Source organism: Podarcis liolepis (genome assembly GCF_965112155.1).
Source record: "Podarcis liolepis genome assembly, chromosome: 6".
Classification (NCBI taxonomy): Eukaryota; Metazoa; Chordata; class Lepidosauria; order Squamata; family Lacertidae; genus Podarcis; species Podarcis liolepis.
The window spans coordinates 57,131,203-57,148,033 of NC_139559.1; the positions used below are offsets into that span (position 1 = coordinate 57,131,203).

General features: G+C 41.2%; 1 protein-coding gene across 16 annotated transcripts in view; it reads left to right on the forward strand.

The window, feature by feature from the left end:
• Positions 1-1,640: 1,640 nt before the first annotated feature.
• The window catches only part of LOC310709958 (doublesex- and mab-3-related transcription factor 2-like), a gene marked incomplete at its 5' end in the record, with an annotated part of 80,442 nt that continues 65,251 nt past the window's right edge, over positions 1,641-16,831 (forward strand). For 11 of the 16 annotated variants that reach the window (XR_014527719.1, XR_014527720.1, XR_014527721.1 and 8 more), the window contains 4 exons: positions 1,641-1,955; positions 3,506-3,614; positions 4,321-4,575; positions 5,211-5,264. Coding sequence is in view for 10 of the 16 variants with exons in the window: in XM_083510135.1 (XP_083366261.1) it covers positions 1,641-1,955; positions 3,506-3,614; positions 4,321-4,575; positions 5,211-5,236 (705 nt within the window). The other 5 variants (XR_014527722.1, XM_083510128.1, XR_014527723.1 and 2 more) reach the window with 5 other exon arrangements.

Sequence of the window (16,831 nt, forward strand, 5' to 3'; positions counted from 1 at the left end):
ATGAGAACAGAAATCGGGCTCCGGCGGTGCGGCGGCAGCAGGAGGCCCCATTAGCTAAAGTGGTGCTTTAGGTTAAGAACAGTTTCAGATTAAGAACAGACCTCCGGAACGAATTAAGTACTTAACCCGAGGTACCACTGTATAAGAAAGTATGAGAGAGAAAAGCCAATTGTCATAAGTATGGCAAACTGTTCTTTTACCTAGTCTTGTAGTTATTGGTGCAACAAGAGCCCCAAATCCTGAAATTTATTGTTCATTTCATCAGTTTGCTAGTGAAGGAGGTGAGCTACACTAGGAGATTGTAATTGTAGATTAAAATGTTAGTTTATCGTACCAATTAATAGGACTATCACCCTTTTAAATAAATCTTAGTCAATTAATCATGTTAGTTTTAATCATTTAAATGATTAAATATGTATACATCTGTATTTGAATGAGAGAGCATTGAGGAAAAAGTATACATAGTTTGTGGTTCTAGACTCAAAACTGCACCTAGATGCTCAGGTATCAGTGGTGGCTAGGACTGCTTTTTACCAACTTTGAATTACACGCCAAAAGTCATTTCTTGTTAATTTGAGATTGGATTACAGTACTGCAGCATGTTCTACATGGAGCCATCATTAAATAATGCCCAAAAGGTTCCATTAGTTCCACATGCAACTGCCAGCTGTATCACATTATGCCAATCCTTTACTAGCTTCGCTGGTTTCTGATTTGCTTCCAGCCATGATTAAAGGTGCTAGTTTTGATGTTAAAATGCTAAATGACTAAGTCTCAAGACTGTGAGCCACTGAAGAAAGTTCAGTAAAAACTCTCATTTCAGTGGAATTTTTCAGGACCGTTTCCTAACTATTTACAAAAATTATTTTTAAAAAATCTGCTGTTGCAGTCTCCCATTATTATTTTTCTTACTGGCTGGGGGAGGAGTTGCATCTGTTTTTGTGCTTTTCTGCTGTAAACTGTCATGAATATCTTGCCAGAAAGGTAATGAAGAAAGCCACCCAGAGTGGCTGGGGAGGCCCAGCCAGATGGGCGGGGTATAAATAATAAAATTATTATTATTATTAAACATAATAAACACATCACCCTAGTCCTTGCTCACTGGTAGGCATAATTTTGAATTAGCGTCCTCACTGTGCCTCGCAAGGCTGACTGTCCAGGTACTTCTCATAATGAATCTGGGGTGTGCATCCGATTCTTGGCAATACTGTAACTGATGATGTAGGACTCGAAAATGGGTCGATACGTGTGTGTGTTGAGTGGGGCGGGAAGGACGGCAAAACGGAGCCTTGTGTCCTGTAGCATTTTAGGGGTTAAGCCTGGAATAGATTTGATTGAGCGGAAAGTGGTGGGGAGAAGTGGAGAACTGACGTCAAAGATCAAGGCTGGGCCGGGCTGAGCCTTCATCAGAAAGGTGCTATTAATACGCAGGACAGAAGACACGGCTGTAGAGGAGAGCCGACGGGAAGCAGCCGCAGACTCGGCCAGAGGGCTCTACAGTCCCAACAAGTTGCAAATGCGACGAGGCTTTGCTGCCGTCTAGCAAAGTGAAGCCCAACCTGTGCAGGTGCCTTCAGGCCCACCAAAAAAAAAGTAGCTACAGTTTCAGAAGGCCTGAGACAGCGAGCAAGAGGTCCGTCATGTTGCCCTTGCCCTCCAGGCGGCAACGAAAAGCTAAGTCTGCCCGCCCCGTCAATTCTTCGGAGCTCCCCGGCCATGAGAGCGAGGGCGGCTGCGGCGCTTTCAGCACCGGCTCGCGGCGCCTGCAGAGCCAGCGACTGCCCAAGTGCGCGCGCTGCAGGAACCACGGCGTGGTGTCCAGCCTCAAGGGCCACAAGCGGCTGTGCCGCTGGCGGGAGTGCGCGTGCGCCGCGTGCTTGCTGGTGCTCGAGAGGCAGCGCGTGACGGCCGCGCAGGTGGCGCTGAGGAGGCACCAAGACCAGGTGGCCGGCCAGGTGAGTGGGCGCGCGCGCCTTGCGCGGGGGAAAAACCAGCAGGGGCGGGAAACACAACGCCGGCCGCAGAGGCCCCTCTCTTCATGCTGACGGCTCTGGAGTCCTTAAGAGGCCATAACATAATAATAATATTAATAATAATAATAATAATAATGGTGATGATGATGACAGTTAATAATAATTTTATTGTTTATACCCCGCCCATCTGGCTGGGTTTCCCCAGCCGCTCTGGGCGGCTTCCAGCAAAATATAATAATAATAATAATAAAATGTCAGACATTAAAAACTTACCTGAACAAGTTGCTTCAGCACTGAGTTGTATTAATTTCGGTGGTGGAGCAGCAGAACGGTTAGTAATGACTAAAGAAATCCTCTCAGGCGGGGGCGGGGGGGGGGAATGGCGGAAACGCCTCAGGGCATGTGATGTGGAGCCCCTCAGAGGGCCACACTTGCCAGTATAGGCAACTCTAGCAAGTTGAATAGTTGCTGTTTAAACCAAGAATGTACTAGTCCCTGTATAAGCAGGACCACCCCCACCCCCCAGGCATACCCCCACCATGCCTTTATTCCTTGCAATGCAGGAGCATCTTCAGCTGTGAAGTTTTTTTCCTGTAGCAAAGCACAAAGCTTCAGCTGCTGAATTTGCTCCAGTAAGTTCAGCTGGCTTTAGTTTTAGCTTCATTAGTGTGTGCCCTGGGCAGTGGGATGGGCTTTTTGCTTAGCTTCTGGGCCCATGCAAGCTTTATAGGGCAGTAAGCTTTTCCAGAACAAAAAATAAAGCATCTGCATCAGGAAGACCTTTCTGGCGGTAAGTGGTGTTAGACATTGGAATAGACTCCTTGGGAAGGTGGTGGACTCCTCTCCTTTGGAGGTTTTTAGGCAGAGGTTGGTTGGTCAACTGTCATGGATGCTTTGGTTGCAATTCCTGCACTGCATGGGTTTGGACTAAATGACCCTTGAGGTCCCTTCCAACTCTACAGTTCTATGATTCTAAGTGATACAAGAACAAACGAGGAGGATGTGGAGCTGAGGAATAATGTAAGGAAAGTAACCTTAAAACTGCCCTCTCCTGAAGCACCTTTTCCTGAGAAAGTTGCTGGAATCTGGTTCTACGTTTCAGCTAAAAACAAGTCCCAGTCTTTAGTGAGCTTTGCCTCATGTAGATCGAAGCTGAGTAGCTTTAACTTTTAAATGGGATGGATTCAGTGTAAATAGTTTGAGCTTCTTAAATTAATTTGGGTGCTAGTGGAGCTGTCTGGTCCTGGCACCGTAATTGGTTTACTGCTATTGAAGACAAGTTCCCTTTCTTTGAGTTCATGTTATATGTTATATGTATTTAAAACAGCAATAATAAACCCCTAATGTAAACTATATAATTGTAATGCATCCTGGGGAAAAGTTGACTTTTGATCATAATGCAGCTTTTCTTATTTGCTTCCAAATAGCTTGAATGTTTTCAGTATTATTTTAGCAGGCAAGCATGGACATTGTTAGTAAGCAAAAATAGCTATGGTGCTGAGGAATGTCCTCTTCTTTTTGTGATTGCATAGGTTAAGAAAGGAATGAGGAGCAGTGAATGTTCAGTTTCTGGCCACAGATTAAACTTCCATTGCAAGACCAAGCAGACTGCCAGGTTGTTGGCTAGACACTCACCGGAAGGTATGTGCCTGCATGTAGGAAATACACTTGAAACAAACCTAGTAGATTCTTCCCTTTTAATGTATTCCATTATAAAATGTGGTATTGATATAGGACAATAAGTTGTTATAGCTGTGAAATGAATGTTTATTTTATATTCCTCACACATTCCTTAAATAGGCATCTACTTATGAAGACCTCTTTAGGCATGACTCTCCAAACCCTTAAAAAACATCAAAGGATTGTGTGACAATGGCATTTCTAGTCAAGGACTCTGGTTGACATTACATTTCATAAGTGAATACTGGATGCATTCCAGAGAAGCTAAGTATACCTAAGTGCCACTGATTTGAGTATGAACAGAGTGTTCTTGATTTTCTTGGTGTCAGCTGTATTTAAGCACAAAGGCTGCTTCAGATGTCTTAATTACATATGATATTACCTACACATGAAATACACTGGTGTAGTTAGCTGTTAGCTGTTGTATGTGACAAGTGTATGGGTGCACTTTCACTATGCTACACTTTCAACTATACAACGTGTACAAACTGTTAATGACTGGGACGTGCAACTATTACCTGTGATGTGACAACTTACACACAGGTTTCTTAGTAATACCGTTTTTACCGCATGAAAAGCTTTCTGTAAAGGAAATGTGTAATGTTTGAAAGCACCTAATGCCAGGCTTCGCACAATAACTGTCCTTTTCCTTTGGATCTCGTTGTAGCAAATAGTCCACCCTCCCAGGAAACAGAACATTGCCTTTCTAGCCTCAGTGAGAGAATGAGGAAAAGAAGGGCATTTGCAGACAAGGAGTTGGAATCAATAATGCTGGAAAGGGAACTTCGACAAAGAACCTTTGACAGATTTGCTGCCCATCAGAGAAGACAGCTGCTGAGCAGAGAGCATTTACCAGCCCTTGAGGAAAACGTATTCCAAAGTGGACATGATTACCTTAATTACTTGACATGCGTTAACTCTGGTATGTTGAATATTTGTTTTCCTTTGCTGCATTCAAATACCAAGGTTCTAGACTATGGACCTTACATTTATAAAATCACAGACACTTCTCCTTTGAATGTAGCTTTTATCACAGCAAGCCAAACTGAAGGTGGCACTTCACAGAAACGTACCTGTGAGGAGAACATGAATAAATACCTAAATGTGTACAGAGAAAATAATTGTGACTGGAAGGAGCAAGCTCTGTCCAGTGTCTTTTCCAGAGATCTTCTCTTACTTGAGAATAATTGGAGCCCCAAAATAATAAAACTCCAAGAAAATAAAGAATTAAGAGACATGGCAGCCAGATACTGTATTTTGTGCAATCATCACTCAAAACAAGAAAATCACAATGTTAATGATACAGGTCTTGAAGTCAAGGAGGATGTAAGGCATTTATCTCAAGAGTGTTGCTCAGAAATAAACAAGCAGATACTGTCTTTTTCAGTAGAATCTTTATTAAAAGTTTAAATCTATTAAGTAGCTTGGATGGCCAGTATTCTTATGAAATATTAATAAGGAAGTCTCCCTACTAAATAAATATTCATATTGTATGTATAACTGTAACTCTTCTGCAAGTAATTAACATCATTGACTCCTGTTCCATTTCTGATGTAGGGGGAAAACGTTCTACTTTGTTGTGATACATTGGAACTAGATCAGTGTGTTCTGGTAAGAGTGAGGATTTGCATCTTTCTTTTCATGAATGTTTATGTTTGTAAATGTGTTCAACTGGGCTTTTTTTCATCCATCTTGTTTTGCTTATAAGTAAAACATTATTTGCCTGTATGAAGCTGCAAAATATTACCAGGCATATGGCTTCCAGTATATTATAAAATACAGTGTAACTATTTGCAGAGGAAAAACCAGGTGAAAAAATATTACAACACAGAATAATGTCATAACATAACTTTTTGTTTTGATCAAATTACTGGAAGTAACTGTGATACAAATCACCAATCTTTGTGCCTAAAGTCCCTGAAAGTCCCTGCAACTGCAGCTTCTTTCAAACAGGATCTGAAAATCTAGTTTTATCCTTTGCTGAAGCAGGGTAATTGGTAACCAGCATTGCCATTTGATTAGCCATATCATTCGGATTATGATATGCTCCAAGCAGAGAGGCTACCACTGCTATAAAAAAGAAAAACATGCACCCAAACTGACAAAAAAATAATCTGGGACGAGGACAGGTCACCACTGACATGGAGAAGAGGGTCAGCAGAAACAGAAGGGGAAATTAAAGATCTAGGGTGTGTGCAGTGTGATCTGTCCCCTGCCTTTTAAGGGTGGCCATGCCCACTGTTGTTTCTGGTCAAGAAGGTTTTACAGATTTTGTACTACAGTGGTACCTCAGGTTAAGTACTTAATTCGTTCCAGAGGTCCGTTCTTAACCTGAAACTGCTCTTAACCTGAAGCACCATTTTAGCTAATGGGGCCTCCCGCTGCTGCTGCGCCGCCAGAGCACGATTTCTGTTCTCATCCTGAAGCAAAATTCTTAACCTTGAAGCACTATTTCTGGGTTAGCGGAGTCTGTAACCTGAAGCGTATGTAACCCGAGGTACCACTGTATTTTGAAAACCTGCAGAATCTGTTTATCAGAAGTGGTGGTAGAAGAAGTGCACATTCTATGAGCAACTGCCCTCCTTTAAAGTTTATTCAATTCTGAGGATGCAATCCCAAGCACACTTACTAGGGAGTTGGATTCATGAGCAAAATGGAGAATACAGCCAAGCAGACATGCAAAGATAGGATTTGCACTATGAAAATCCTCTCATCCACCGCCACACAAAATAGTATGTGTATGGAATTGAACTTTACTGCTTTTCGCTGGAAATATATTGGACACTATTACTAAGGGCACAAGCCTAGACAGTGTGTCTGGAAGTCCTGGGCTGCCCAGGCAACAGGAATTCCGTACTACTTTGATGATAGATTCTTGGCACCCTTTTTACAAATAATGAAATAGTGCAATACACTTCAATTCTACTATCTAAAACAATAGGCAAGGAAAGTTAAAGTTCTCAAGATATGCATTACAGTTCTCAAGATACACATTACCTTTTTCTACAAAATACAAATATTGCTGGAGCCAATATTTCATTCTATACACAAAAGAAATTAAAGCACTAATTGCCAATTAATTTAAATACTAAGGAAACACATATTTCAAGCTTTGGGGGGGGCAGTTTAACATCTCTAGGTCTTGCTTTTAGTCCCAAATAATATGCCCCAAATAATAATTTGCCTTAATGAAGCAAGTGTATGTTCTTTTAACAACAATTTCCTTTAAAGATAGTATATTGGTTCATTTATAGCATATAGATTTTCCCAGCTCTTGGTCTCCATTGAGCTCTTGCCTGAAGGAGAGCTTTGTAAATCATGGAAACATTCATAGCATCTGAAATGGTTAAAGTTATTTCCCTACATATTGAGTCATATCACAGAATTAATTTGCCCAACAAGAATTCATGCAGCTAGCTTATATAAACACAGGTTTTGTTTTTAAAAGATTGGGTTGCTTCATTTGTGAAAAGGTCCAAATGCTCTCAACTACCAAGACAAGTTATTCTCTGCACATTGCAGTCAGGCTCTTTTTAAAGGAAATGACCAAAGCCTGCTCTTTCCACTTTCCTTTGCTTCCTGCAGGCTTCATGATATGCCTCTTATGGGCTGCCCTCTGCTAGTGAAGAAACAGTAGGGAATGACTGAGATGATTGGCTTATTTTTGTTGCCTCTTGCTCCTTCACAACCTGAAACTAAGTAAAGCCTCAATAAGGAAGGGCTTTTAATTGACCCAAGCATTATTTTGATGGAGGGCTATCCCACAGTAGTCCATAAAGTTTTTATTCTTTAAAAATTACTCTCATTTATTGATTTGGGTCTTCCAGTAAATTGGGTCAGCACACATTGGAAAATTTTCTGATACAAGGAGTGTAGACACTTAAGTACAACTTGTGTCACTCGAGGTCTGAGTTGCTTCCATGGAATGGCATGCTTTTTATAAGCTTAAGGTGATGCACCACATGCAACTCTACTTGGAATATTAATAGTTTGACTTCACTTATCTATGCTCTGGACTGGTAACATTCAGGTTAGATTACCTGTGTGTTGCTGGTTCTCTGATTGGGAATTTGATATACAGTTTGTTCTGGATAGTTTCGTTCTCCTCTTGAAAGAGTGAGCTCATGGACTTGGGGCTCTCCTTGATCCAGTGCTGTCCTTGATGGTCCTGGTGGCAAGGAGTTCCTATTACTAGTTTGTCAGTGATGGCCTTTCCTGGTTAGGTAGCCTTGCCATAGCAATGCATGCTATGGTAACTTCCCAGTTGAATTATTGTAAAGTGCTTTTTGGGCTGCGTATGGTTTAAAAACTGTAGCTGATGTAATTCTGAGGCTGTTGAGAAGTACTGGCGGTTGGAACCACATAACAACATTTGTCCTGCAGAATCTGCAGCACTCAATGCAATGTGTTGATGTATAAAAAATGATCAGACCTAAATACCTCTTTCTATACAAGTCTGCCTGGAGAGTGATGCGAGAAAAGGCCATCTCTGTGGTGGCCCCTTCTCTTTGGAATGCTTTCCCTGTTGAAGATTACCTGGTGCTGACACTTTTAGCTTTTTAGTGCTAGTTAAGGAGGCACCTCTTTGCCTAGGCTTATTGAAGAGATTAAAGCAATATAGTCAGTTTTTGAGTACATTGCTAGCTGGGCTATTGTGAAATATTTTGGGATTTTAATCTAACATTTTGTCAATGCGTTATGATAGTGGTTGGCTTGTTAGTGTTGGCCTGCTGTGGTTTATGTAGTTATATGTTGTAACCTGCTTTGGGATCATTTACAAAGAAGAGCAGGCTTAGGAACTGAATAATAAATGAATGGATGTGTGGTATATGGGACTGCATTTGAAGACAGATTGGAAACCTCCGTTGGTTAAGAATATAGGTAAAAGAACTGCTAACTACGACTGGGCATTACAGTTGCATTGGCTCAGTGTCTATTTATGAGTCAAATTCAAAGTGATGGTACATACTCCAGCCCCAAGATGTGAAGGGATTTAAAAGGAGCTGAAGATTTACCTATAAACAAATGAACTAGGCTTCATGTTTTCAGCTCTTCTGTAGGTGTCTTTTTAGAGATGCTCCATCCCTTTTCAGAGATGCCCCTCCCCTGTAATTTGCATTATTGTGCTGCCTAATGAAGACCCCTTCCCCCAAAACACTCTAGAATTTAAAATTTATTATCTCTGCTGCTGGTTTTTATCCAGTTTTTGCTATTGCAAGTTTTAGCTTTTGTATTTGAATATATTATTGTGTAAGTCACATATCTTTGAAGGGTAATAAATAAATAAAGCCACTCTAGCTTCTCATACTTTATCACACTACCTGTGTCTTTATGCTTTGCTTCACAACCCCATGGGTTAGAAACTTGATCTTGTAATGTAAACAATAAAACCTGACTTTCTCTGAATTTTACATAAGCCACTAGATTTTGTGTTGTGCTGTATAAATACAGCTTGCTTGACCACCTGATATAAAACGTGCATTTGAGAAATATCCTATTGGTGCGTTGTAACTTACCCAGCAGCAGTTAATTACTCAGAGGCAAACGCTTTAGCTAGTGTGTACTCTCCCAAGTCTTGCTGTTTTGATTTGAACAATGAAATGGCCAAAGGGCCAACAGTGTTTCTTTTGTTAGGATAATATCAGCTTCACATGTCAATATTTCTCTTCCCCCATGCTCTCCATCTTGAGTTTATTTTTTTAAACACTTTGGCTTCTTTTAAGGAGGTTTGGTTTCCAGAGCAAACCAGCAAGCATCCATTCAACCAGCTTCAAGTTGCATGCTGGGTTGATTGCATTTGTTATGTCTAGTAGCAGATAGAATTTTCTCAAAATATTTAGCCTGTAAGGGATCTCTGCTGGTCGTCTGTTTTTATTGCAAGCATGCAATTAATCACCCTAATTGTTCAATTACTCAGAAGCCCAAGATATTATAACAAAACAAAACAAAAAATAGATGGCAGTCCAAATATCTTGAAAGTTTAAAGGTTCATATTGGTAAGGTAAAACCAAACATTTCCCCCCATGAAGACAAGATTGAGAAATTGCACTAATTTTGCAGTAGTATTTGTTACAGTGCCTTGAACTTTTACTGTCACATTACAGTTTGAGATACAATGCCCTATTGTTTTTATAATAATGATAGGGCATTGAATCTCAAACTGTAATGTAGGAGTAGGAGTAATAGTAATAGTTAAACTCTGATATGGGGAATTTCTGGATATTGTTAGATTTCAGCATGGATTGGCTAATTGTCAGGGGTGATTTGAGTTGTAGTCCAACAACATCTGAAAGGCCATAGATTCCCCATCCCAGGTCTACATAGTGACTCATTTTTACCACTATTCTCTGTTACCCAGCTCCATCTATGCAGAGCTGTATGCCCCTGTTTTTGATGCTATGTCAGAATAGATGTGAGAGCAAACACACATTTCTGCACCTGGCAAAAGAGACACGGACATGCCAACATAGTTGGGGAGGGGAGAACCTTTGTGGCCCATCTGGTCAGATTGTTAATCTGTCTCCACCAGAGATGTATCTAGGCTCCCTTGCGCCCTTGGCAAGGAGAGTGGGCAGATAAGCTCCTAGCCACTCTGAGCCAGAGTGGAGAGGCATGATTTTTGTGGGGGGCCCCCGGCCTGTGCCCTTGGTCCCCAACCTAATCACCCCTTGATCCCACCCCCACGAGCTAGTTTTTACAGTAACTTTTGAACTACTGAAGGAGAAGGGAGTTGTAATTCAGTAGGTGAAAGCTTCCAGCAACACAGCAGAATCCAAATAGCCTTGAAAAATCAACAAGTGTTTCCTTAATCTTTGCCCCTCTGATGGATTTCCACCATCCTTAGCAATTAATTAACTAACGGTGCAATCCAATACGTGACTCAGTAAGCCCCATTGATTCATTGGAAATTACTCCCAGGTAAGTATGCATAGGACTGCAGCCTAAATATTTAATGAACCTATTTAAAGCTTGAAACCCTAGTTACAACTTCCCAACCACTTTTCCAGAAGTCATGCCAGAGCACTTTTGAGTATGTACTTTTATATTGCAGTACTCTGACTGCACACTTCAAGCTGTTAACTGGGGAATGACAGAACAAACTTCCTTAATCTCCCATTACTTTCCCTTAAAATAATAATACAAAGAATGTTTTAATGTACAGGGCTGCTTAAAAAGTGATAAAATTTCAGTGAAGGTACCAGTGATTTAGGTGATCCATGTAGACTCAACATCTAATAGCACAGGGGTCAGCAAACTTTTTCAGCAGGGGGCCGGTCCACTGTCCCTCAGACCTTGGTGTGGGGCCGGACTATTTTTTTTGGGGGGGGGGGAGAATGAACAAATTCCTATTCCCCACAAATAACCCAGAGATGCATTTTAAATAAAAGGACACATTCTACTCATGTAAAAACATGCTGATTCCTGGACCGTCTGCGGGCCAGATTTAGAAGGCAATTGGGCCAGATCCAGCCCCCAGGCCTTAGCTTGCCTACCCATGTAATAGCATTTGCTTTTTTTCTTACTATCTGGATAATGAAGAAATAACAGAGTCCCATTAGCTTTGTTGGACTGCATGTAGCTAGCCAGAAAACAGAGGGAAAATAAATATATTTAAAAGCAATATAGAATGAGATTCACTATACTGCTGCACAAGGATACAGTTTTTAAGTTGGTTCACAAAAATCCAATTGGCTTTGTAGTGTCATCTCTAAACAGAAGCAGTTTAAATGATTTTAATAGGTATAATTCATTATACGTATATATTTCCAAGTAACCGTAGGACCAGATGAAATGTCTGGATAATCTCAAGCCTTGAGAGTGAAAGAGGTCAGGGCTGTTCACTTGGGGCTGCCTGCCTGGCCAATTAACAACAAATGTAGATAATTAGAGGTTTGTTCCAGCCAACCTAAGCATGTTTTGAATCCCACTGATTTTAAATGGAAATGGATTAAGCACAGCAGGGTAGTGCAGTTGTTAATATGATATGCTGTGAACCAGTTTGAATCTTAGCGGGCAGGGCAATCCTAAACATGGGAATCGGGCTTAATATATGCTGGCTGAATTTAAGCCGCCATAAAGTATTCCAGAACCTGAGTCCATTCAGAAGCTCCAGGAAGGCAGAAATGATGGCTGAACTGGCACCAACCCAGCAGAATAGAAAAATCTGCTGAAATACAGAAAGCCACTGTCACCAAGGAAACTGCTACCACCTGTTGACACACAGAGTGGATAGGACCCAAGCCCTCCTAATGGTGTGTGCAGACTGTGAGGGCTCTTAGAGAGAATCCATGGGAAGCAGTGCAGAAACACAGAGCACATTCTGCATGCAGCCTCTAATGAGTACATGCCACACACCCTGACTGCACCCACCACACACTCCTCCAGTTGCATAGCCACACTAACAGCACAGCAGATGTGGAGATCACTAGTACACTCCATGGCCCCACAAGCATCCCAGACAGACACAGGCTGTGCCGCCCCTCCCCAGAGCACACAGCATCTACCGGTATGTGGAAATGCAAAAATGCAAGTTTATTGAAAGCACCTCACAAAGTACTGTTGCACGCCACCCTCATCTCTGAGCGATGTGAGATTTCAGGGGTCCCAGGCATGCTTACCATGGCTCTGTCCCTCTGTCTAGCTTGCTGCGTTTTACAGACTCCAACCTTCAGCTCACATCATGGCCAACTGCATTCCTAAACCCTACTCTGCTTTGTCTCCGAACTTACTCGAGCTGCGAGGAGGGACCCTTCCCATTTTCTGCCTGGCACAGAGTCCCTTCTCTCTGGCTTTCCTAATGGCCCATTACTTTCCCTTTGTCTTTTGTTAATGGCTGATCTCCCAGGCGATTTCCTGAACAAGGGAAGCTGGCTTGGCACTGTGTTTTAATGCTTTTCTAAATCCAGTGTCTGGAAGTCAATTTTAACACTCGAAACATTGATTAAATGCTAACACCTATCAGACCCTGGGATTTAGGGGAATCTGGCACCCATAAACCCTGGCTCCCGAGACTCTGTAACAATACACGCTGCTGAAAGCACAACAGAGGCCACGAGCATCCAGAAAACCTATGTAAAACCTGCCCTAAGCACCCCAGAACAAGTCCTCAAGGGTAAGGGGCAGGCACCTCCTCTACCACCTCCTCCTCCTCCTCCTCTTCTTCCTCTTCTGCCCTGGCAGTGGCAGCAGCACAAGGGCAGGCACCTGCTGCCCCCTCCCAATGGAAAATATGTTCTGTTCTTGAGTCTTGTGCGTCACTTTAATGATTTTATTGTAGAGCAGAGTATAAATCCCATATCTGAAAAAGAAATATTTTAGATGACCTGAATAAGTAAACAAACAAAGTCTGCAACAGTATGGAGATAATTTAGAAAAATGGCCATGGGTATAAAAACGTGTGTAGTTGGGACTTGCACTGCAGAAGTTCCTGGTCCAGCTTTTAGGCTGATATTAAATGTTAATCCTACTTAGGGTAGATTAACTGAAGTGAATGGATGTGGCTCATTTAGGTTCGTTAATTTCAATGAGCCTACTCTGAGTTAGAAGCTGGTTCAGTACAACCCTTAGGCTTGATTCCAAATCAAGATCTTCCCTATCTACTTTTCTTTGTACAACTCTGAATATCCTTTCCCCCATCTCAGTGCTACTGTCGCCCCTATTTATAAAAGTTTAATCAAAGAACAATGTAGGTTAAAAATAAAGTATGTAATATTTGCCTAGTTTTATAGGTACTGTTGCCTGTCCTATCACAAACATGGTGTCAGAAACTGTAACTTCTGTTTTTTATCGGTATAGTATCTCTGTTAACTTATTCTTGGTGGACAAAACACTGCATCTCCACTCTCAAATTCACATTTAAGAAATGCTTGAACTGGAGCTCCCTCTCGTGACAAAAGTAAGACTTGCAGTTCTTCCAGTATTTGATACCGTGTTGAAAGGCAGCTTGCTGTGCTACCATTTATGTTCCAAGGAGGAGTATTCTTTTCAGTTTCTCATTCATCATGTACAATTGCAAACTGGCTTGACTTTATTCATCAGTCGAGTTTAAAAGCAAACCCTAAATTGGGTCCTGTGGATTTGCCTGTACTGGGAGGACTGAGTCTTTTTTCCATCTCCTCCAATGCTGCTAATCTTTGTACTGCTGGTCTGTTTGTCTCATGTTATTTCCCGAACACTCTTTTATATTGTGTGATTCTATAATGTTATAAACTATAGCGTTCCATGAGCACTTGTGTGAGAGAAGCTGTTCTGGAGAATGACAAGGGATAGATTAGCTACCACTTTATTAAATTGAGAAGAGTTGCATAGTTTCAATAAAGTTCCTGGCTACAAACACTTTTTTTATTTTTCATAACATTTACAGTAGCAAATTTTAAAGCCATCTTAGATGTTACAAAGGCTACAATGCTGGATATAAATTGGAATGAATAAATACATCATTTCCTTTTCTTTTCTTTCCTTCCTTCCTTTCTGTCTTTCTTTTCTTCTTGTAAAAATACAATCTACAATGTGCAGTCTACAAAATTAAGTAACTTACCCTTTGAAAATAAAGGTTAAATGTGGTAGCCTCCAAACATTTTTGCAGATGTCTTACAATAAGTGTTTTTAGTACAGTGAGATAAATCAGTTTTTACAATTGGCATGGGAATTCACTTTGACATGTATATTGTCAATTGGGAAAAGGCAAAGATGCTGCTGCTTCTCCAGCTTTTAATCATTAGCATGTCTGACCTTGATTTGTGCAATTGCAGTGGTACTTTCAGAGCTCTATAATTTATTGCAGTTGTTTTGTTTGCATATTTTGCTTAGCCACTTAATTTGGAACTGAAACATCAGCTTGGACATGTGGCTTTGAGTACATATGAAAGGGTCAATGCAGTTTGTATGGAATGTTTTAGTTTTTAAACTGTCAAATGTCAGGCTGTAATTTTATTGCTGCCAGTAGTATTAGGTATCAGGTGTGACTGTAACTCTGTTTTTGGTGCCAAACAAGGTTTCTGCTGCTAACTGTAAGCAGTCAGTTCTGCCCTGGAGAGAATTTTAAACAAGTTGCATGACTGACTTCTAACCGAGAGTGACAAGGAAGGAGAAACAGTGAACTGAAGGATCCTAGTTTGAGGATTTGAATTCTGTTCATAAATAAGGGTTCAAGGGTCTTCTTCTTCTTCTTTGGTGATCACTCGTAGCCGAGTAAGATTGTCTTCCATAAACACGGTTTTAACAATGAGTTCATAAGTGACTGTGGAGGCCAATTCTGGATCCACATGTCCTTCCACAGTGGGGACATTGGTTTCCGGGCAGGAGTTTATCACAGTGTGGATTTGCCAAGCTGTGCCTTTCTCTTAGCACATTTCTGTCAGTGTTTGTAAAAAGCAAAAAAAGAAGGAAAGGGTTCTGACCTCCCTTTATCTTCTCAGCCTCTTTGTCAGCACAAAAAGAGTCCATAGGAATATCCTTGCAGAGTTTTATTAAAAGTCTTTGTGCAAAACACGACTGAATACACACCAGCACCAAACAACCCAAACACCAGCCACACCCAAACCAACAGTTCTCACCTATATATACAGCCTGCTGCAAGCCGCTGAGTCATGCTGACCCAGCTTTATTCACATTAAAGAAACAGCGGCCATTTTAGCCGTGACACCCCTTCTGTTTCTTAAATGCGAAAAACCCCAACAGAAACAATACATTACAACAATACAACAATACATTATATACATAAACCCAGTTTTGTCATCAATTCATTATGGCATGTTGCTGGCAAAGGCTTGGTAAACAAATCAGCAATATTATCTTGTGACTGACAATACCCCAGTTTGATTACCCCATTCTGTACACAATCTCTCACATTCGCATGACGGATAGCAATATGTTTTGATGCGGATTTCATTATTTCCGAGCCTGCTAATGCAATGCACGATTGGCTATCTTCATACACTTGGATAGGCAAATCTACTTTACAATCTAGATCTTTTAGTATCTGTATAAACCACATGATTTCATTGCATGCTAGCGACAGGCTCCCATATTCTGCCTCACAGGATGAGGTTGCAACAAATCCTTGTTTCTTTGACCTCCATCCAACTATGGAATTGGCAAACATCATAACCATTCCACTTGTAGATTTTCTAGTAGCTACACAGCTTCCCCAGTCCGCATCAACAAATACTTCTAGTTTTTCATCTTGTGCACTAGAGATCTTCAAACATACATTTAATGTCCCCTTTAGATATCTGATAAGCCTTTTCAAAGCACACCAATCGGCAGTACTGGGTTTAGATACACGTTGGCTCAGAACATTTGTAGCACATGCAATGTCTGGCCTAGACCACTGGCTTAAATACAACAGGGATCCTATTTTTGAGTGATACAACTCAGGCTGATCAAATTCATCATCACACAGTGTCTTTGGGAAATCTGGTGTCATGGGAGTCTGAACTGGCTTGCAGTTTTCCATGCCAAACTGCTCTATTAAATGAAGAATTTTCTCTTTCTGGCTCAATAGGAAGCTTCCATCAGCTTCCTGCCTTACTTCTACTCCCAAGTAATTGCTTACAGGCCCTAAGGCTTTAAGCTTAAACCTCTTTTCTAGTTGACTTGTAAGCTTATGGATCTCATCTGTGGAACTCCCTGCCACAAGCAAGTCATCAACAAAGACTAAGAGCATTAGATATTTGTTGCCTGTCCCCTTGGTATACAAGCATGGATCAGCCACACTCCTTTTAAAACCAAGTTTTACAAGGGCTTCATTTAAACACTGGTTCCAACACCTTCCACTTTGTTTGAGACCGTAAACAGCCTTTTTCAAACGCCAGACTGCACCATTCCCCTCTTCAAACCCAGGGGGTTGTCTCATTAACACTTCATGGTCTAAATTTGCATGCAGATATGCAGCATCAACATCAAAATGGTGCACTGCTAGTTGTCTTACAGCAGCAATGGAAAGCATTAAACGAAAAGTTTCACTCTTTACCGTGGGAGAAAACACTTCATCATAACTCTCCCCTTTAATTTGAGTGAACCCTCTGGCTACTAATCTGGCTCGAAAACGTGATTCCCCAGATGCAAGGGTTTTCCTTTTGTAAACCCACTTGCATGACACCACTCTGCCACCAGGTGGCGGCATTATGACCTCAAACACTTTGTTACGTTTAAAAGAGTCCATTTCTTCTTTCATA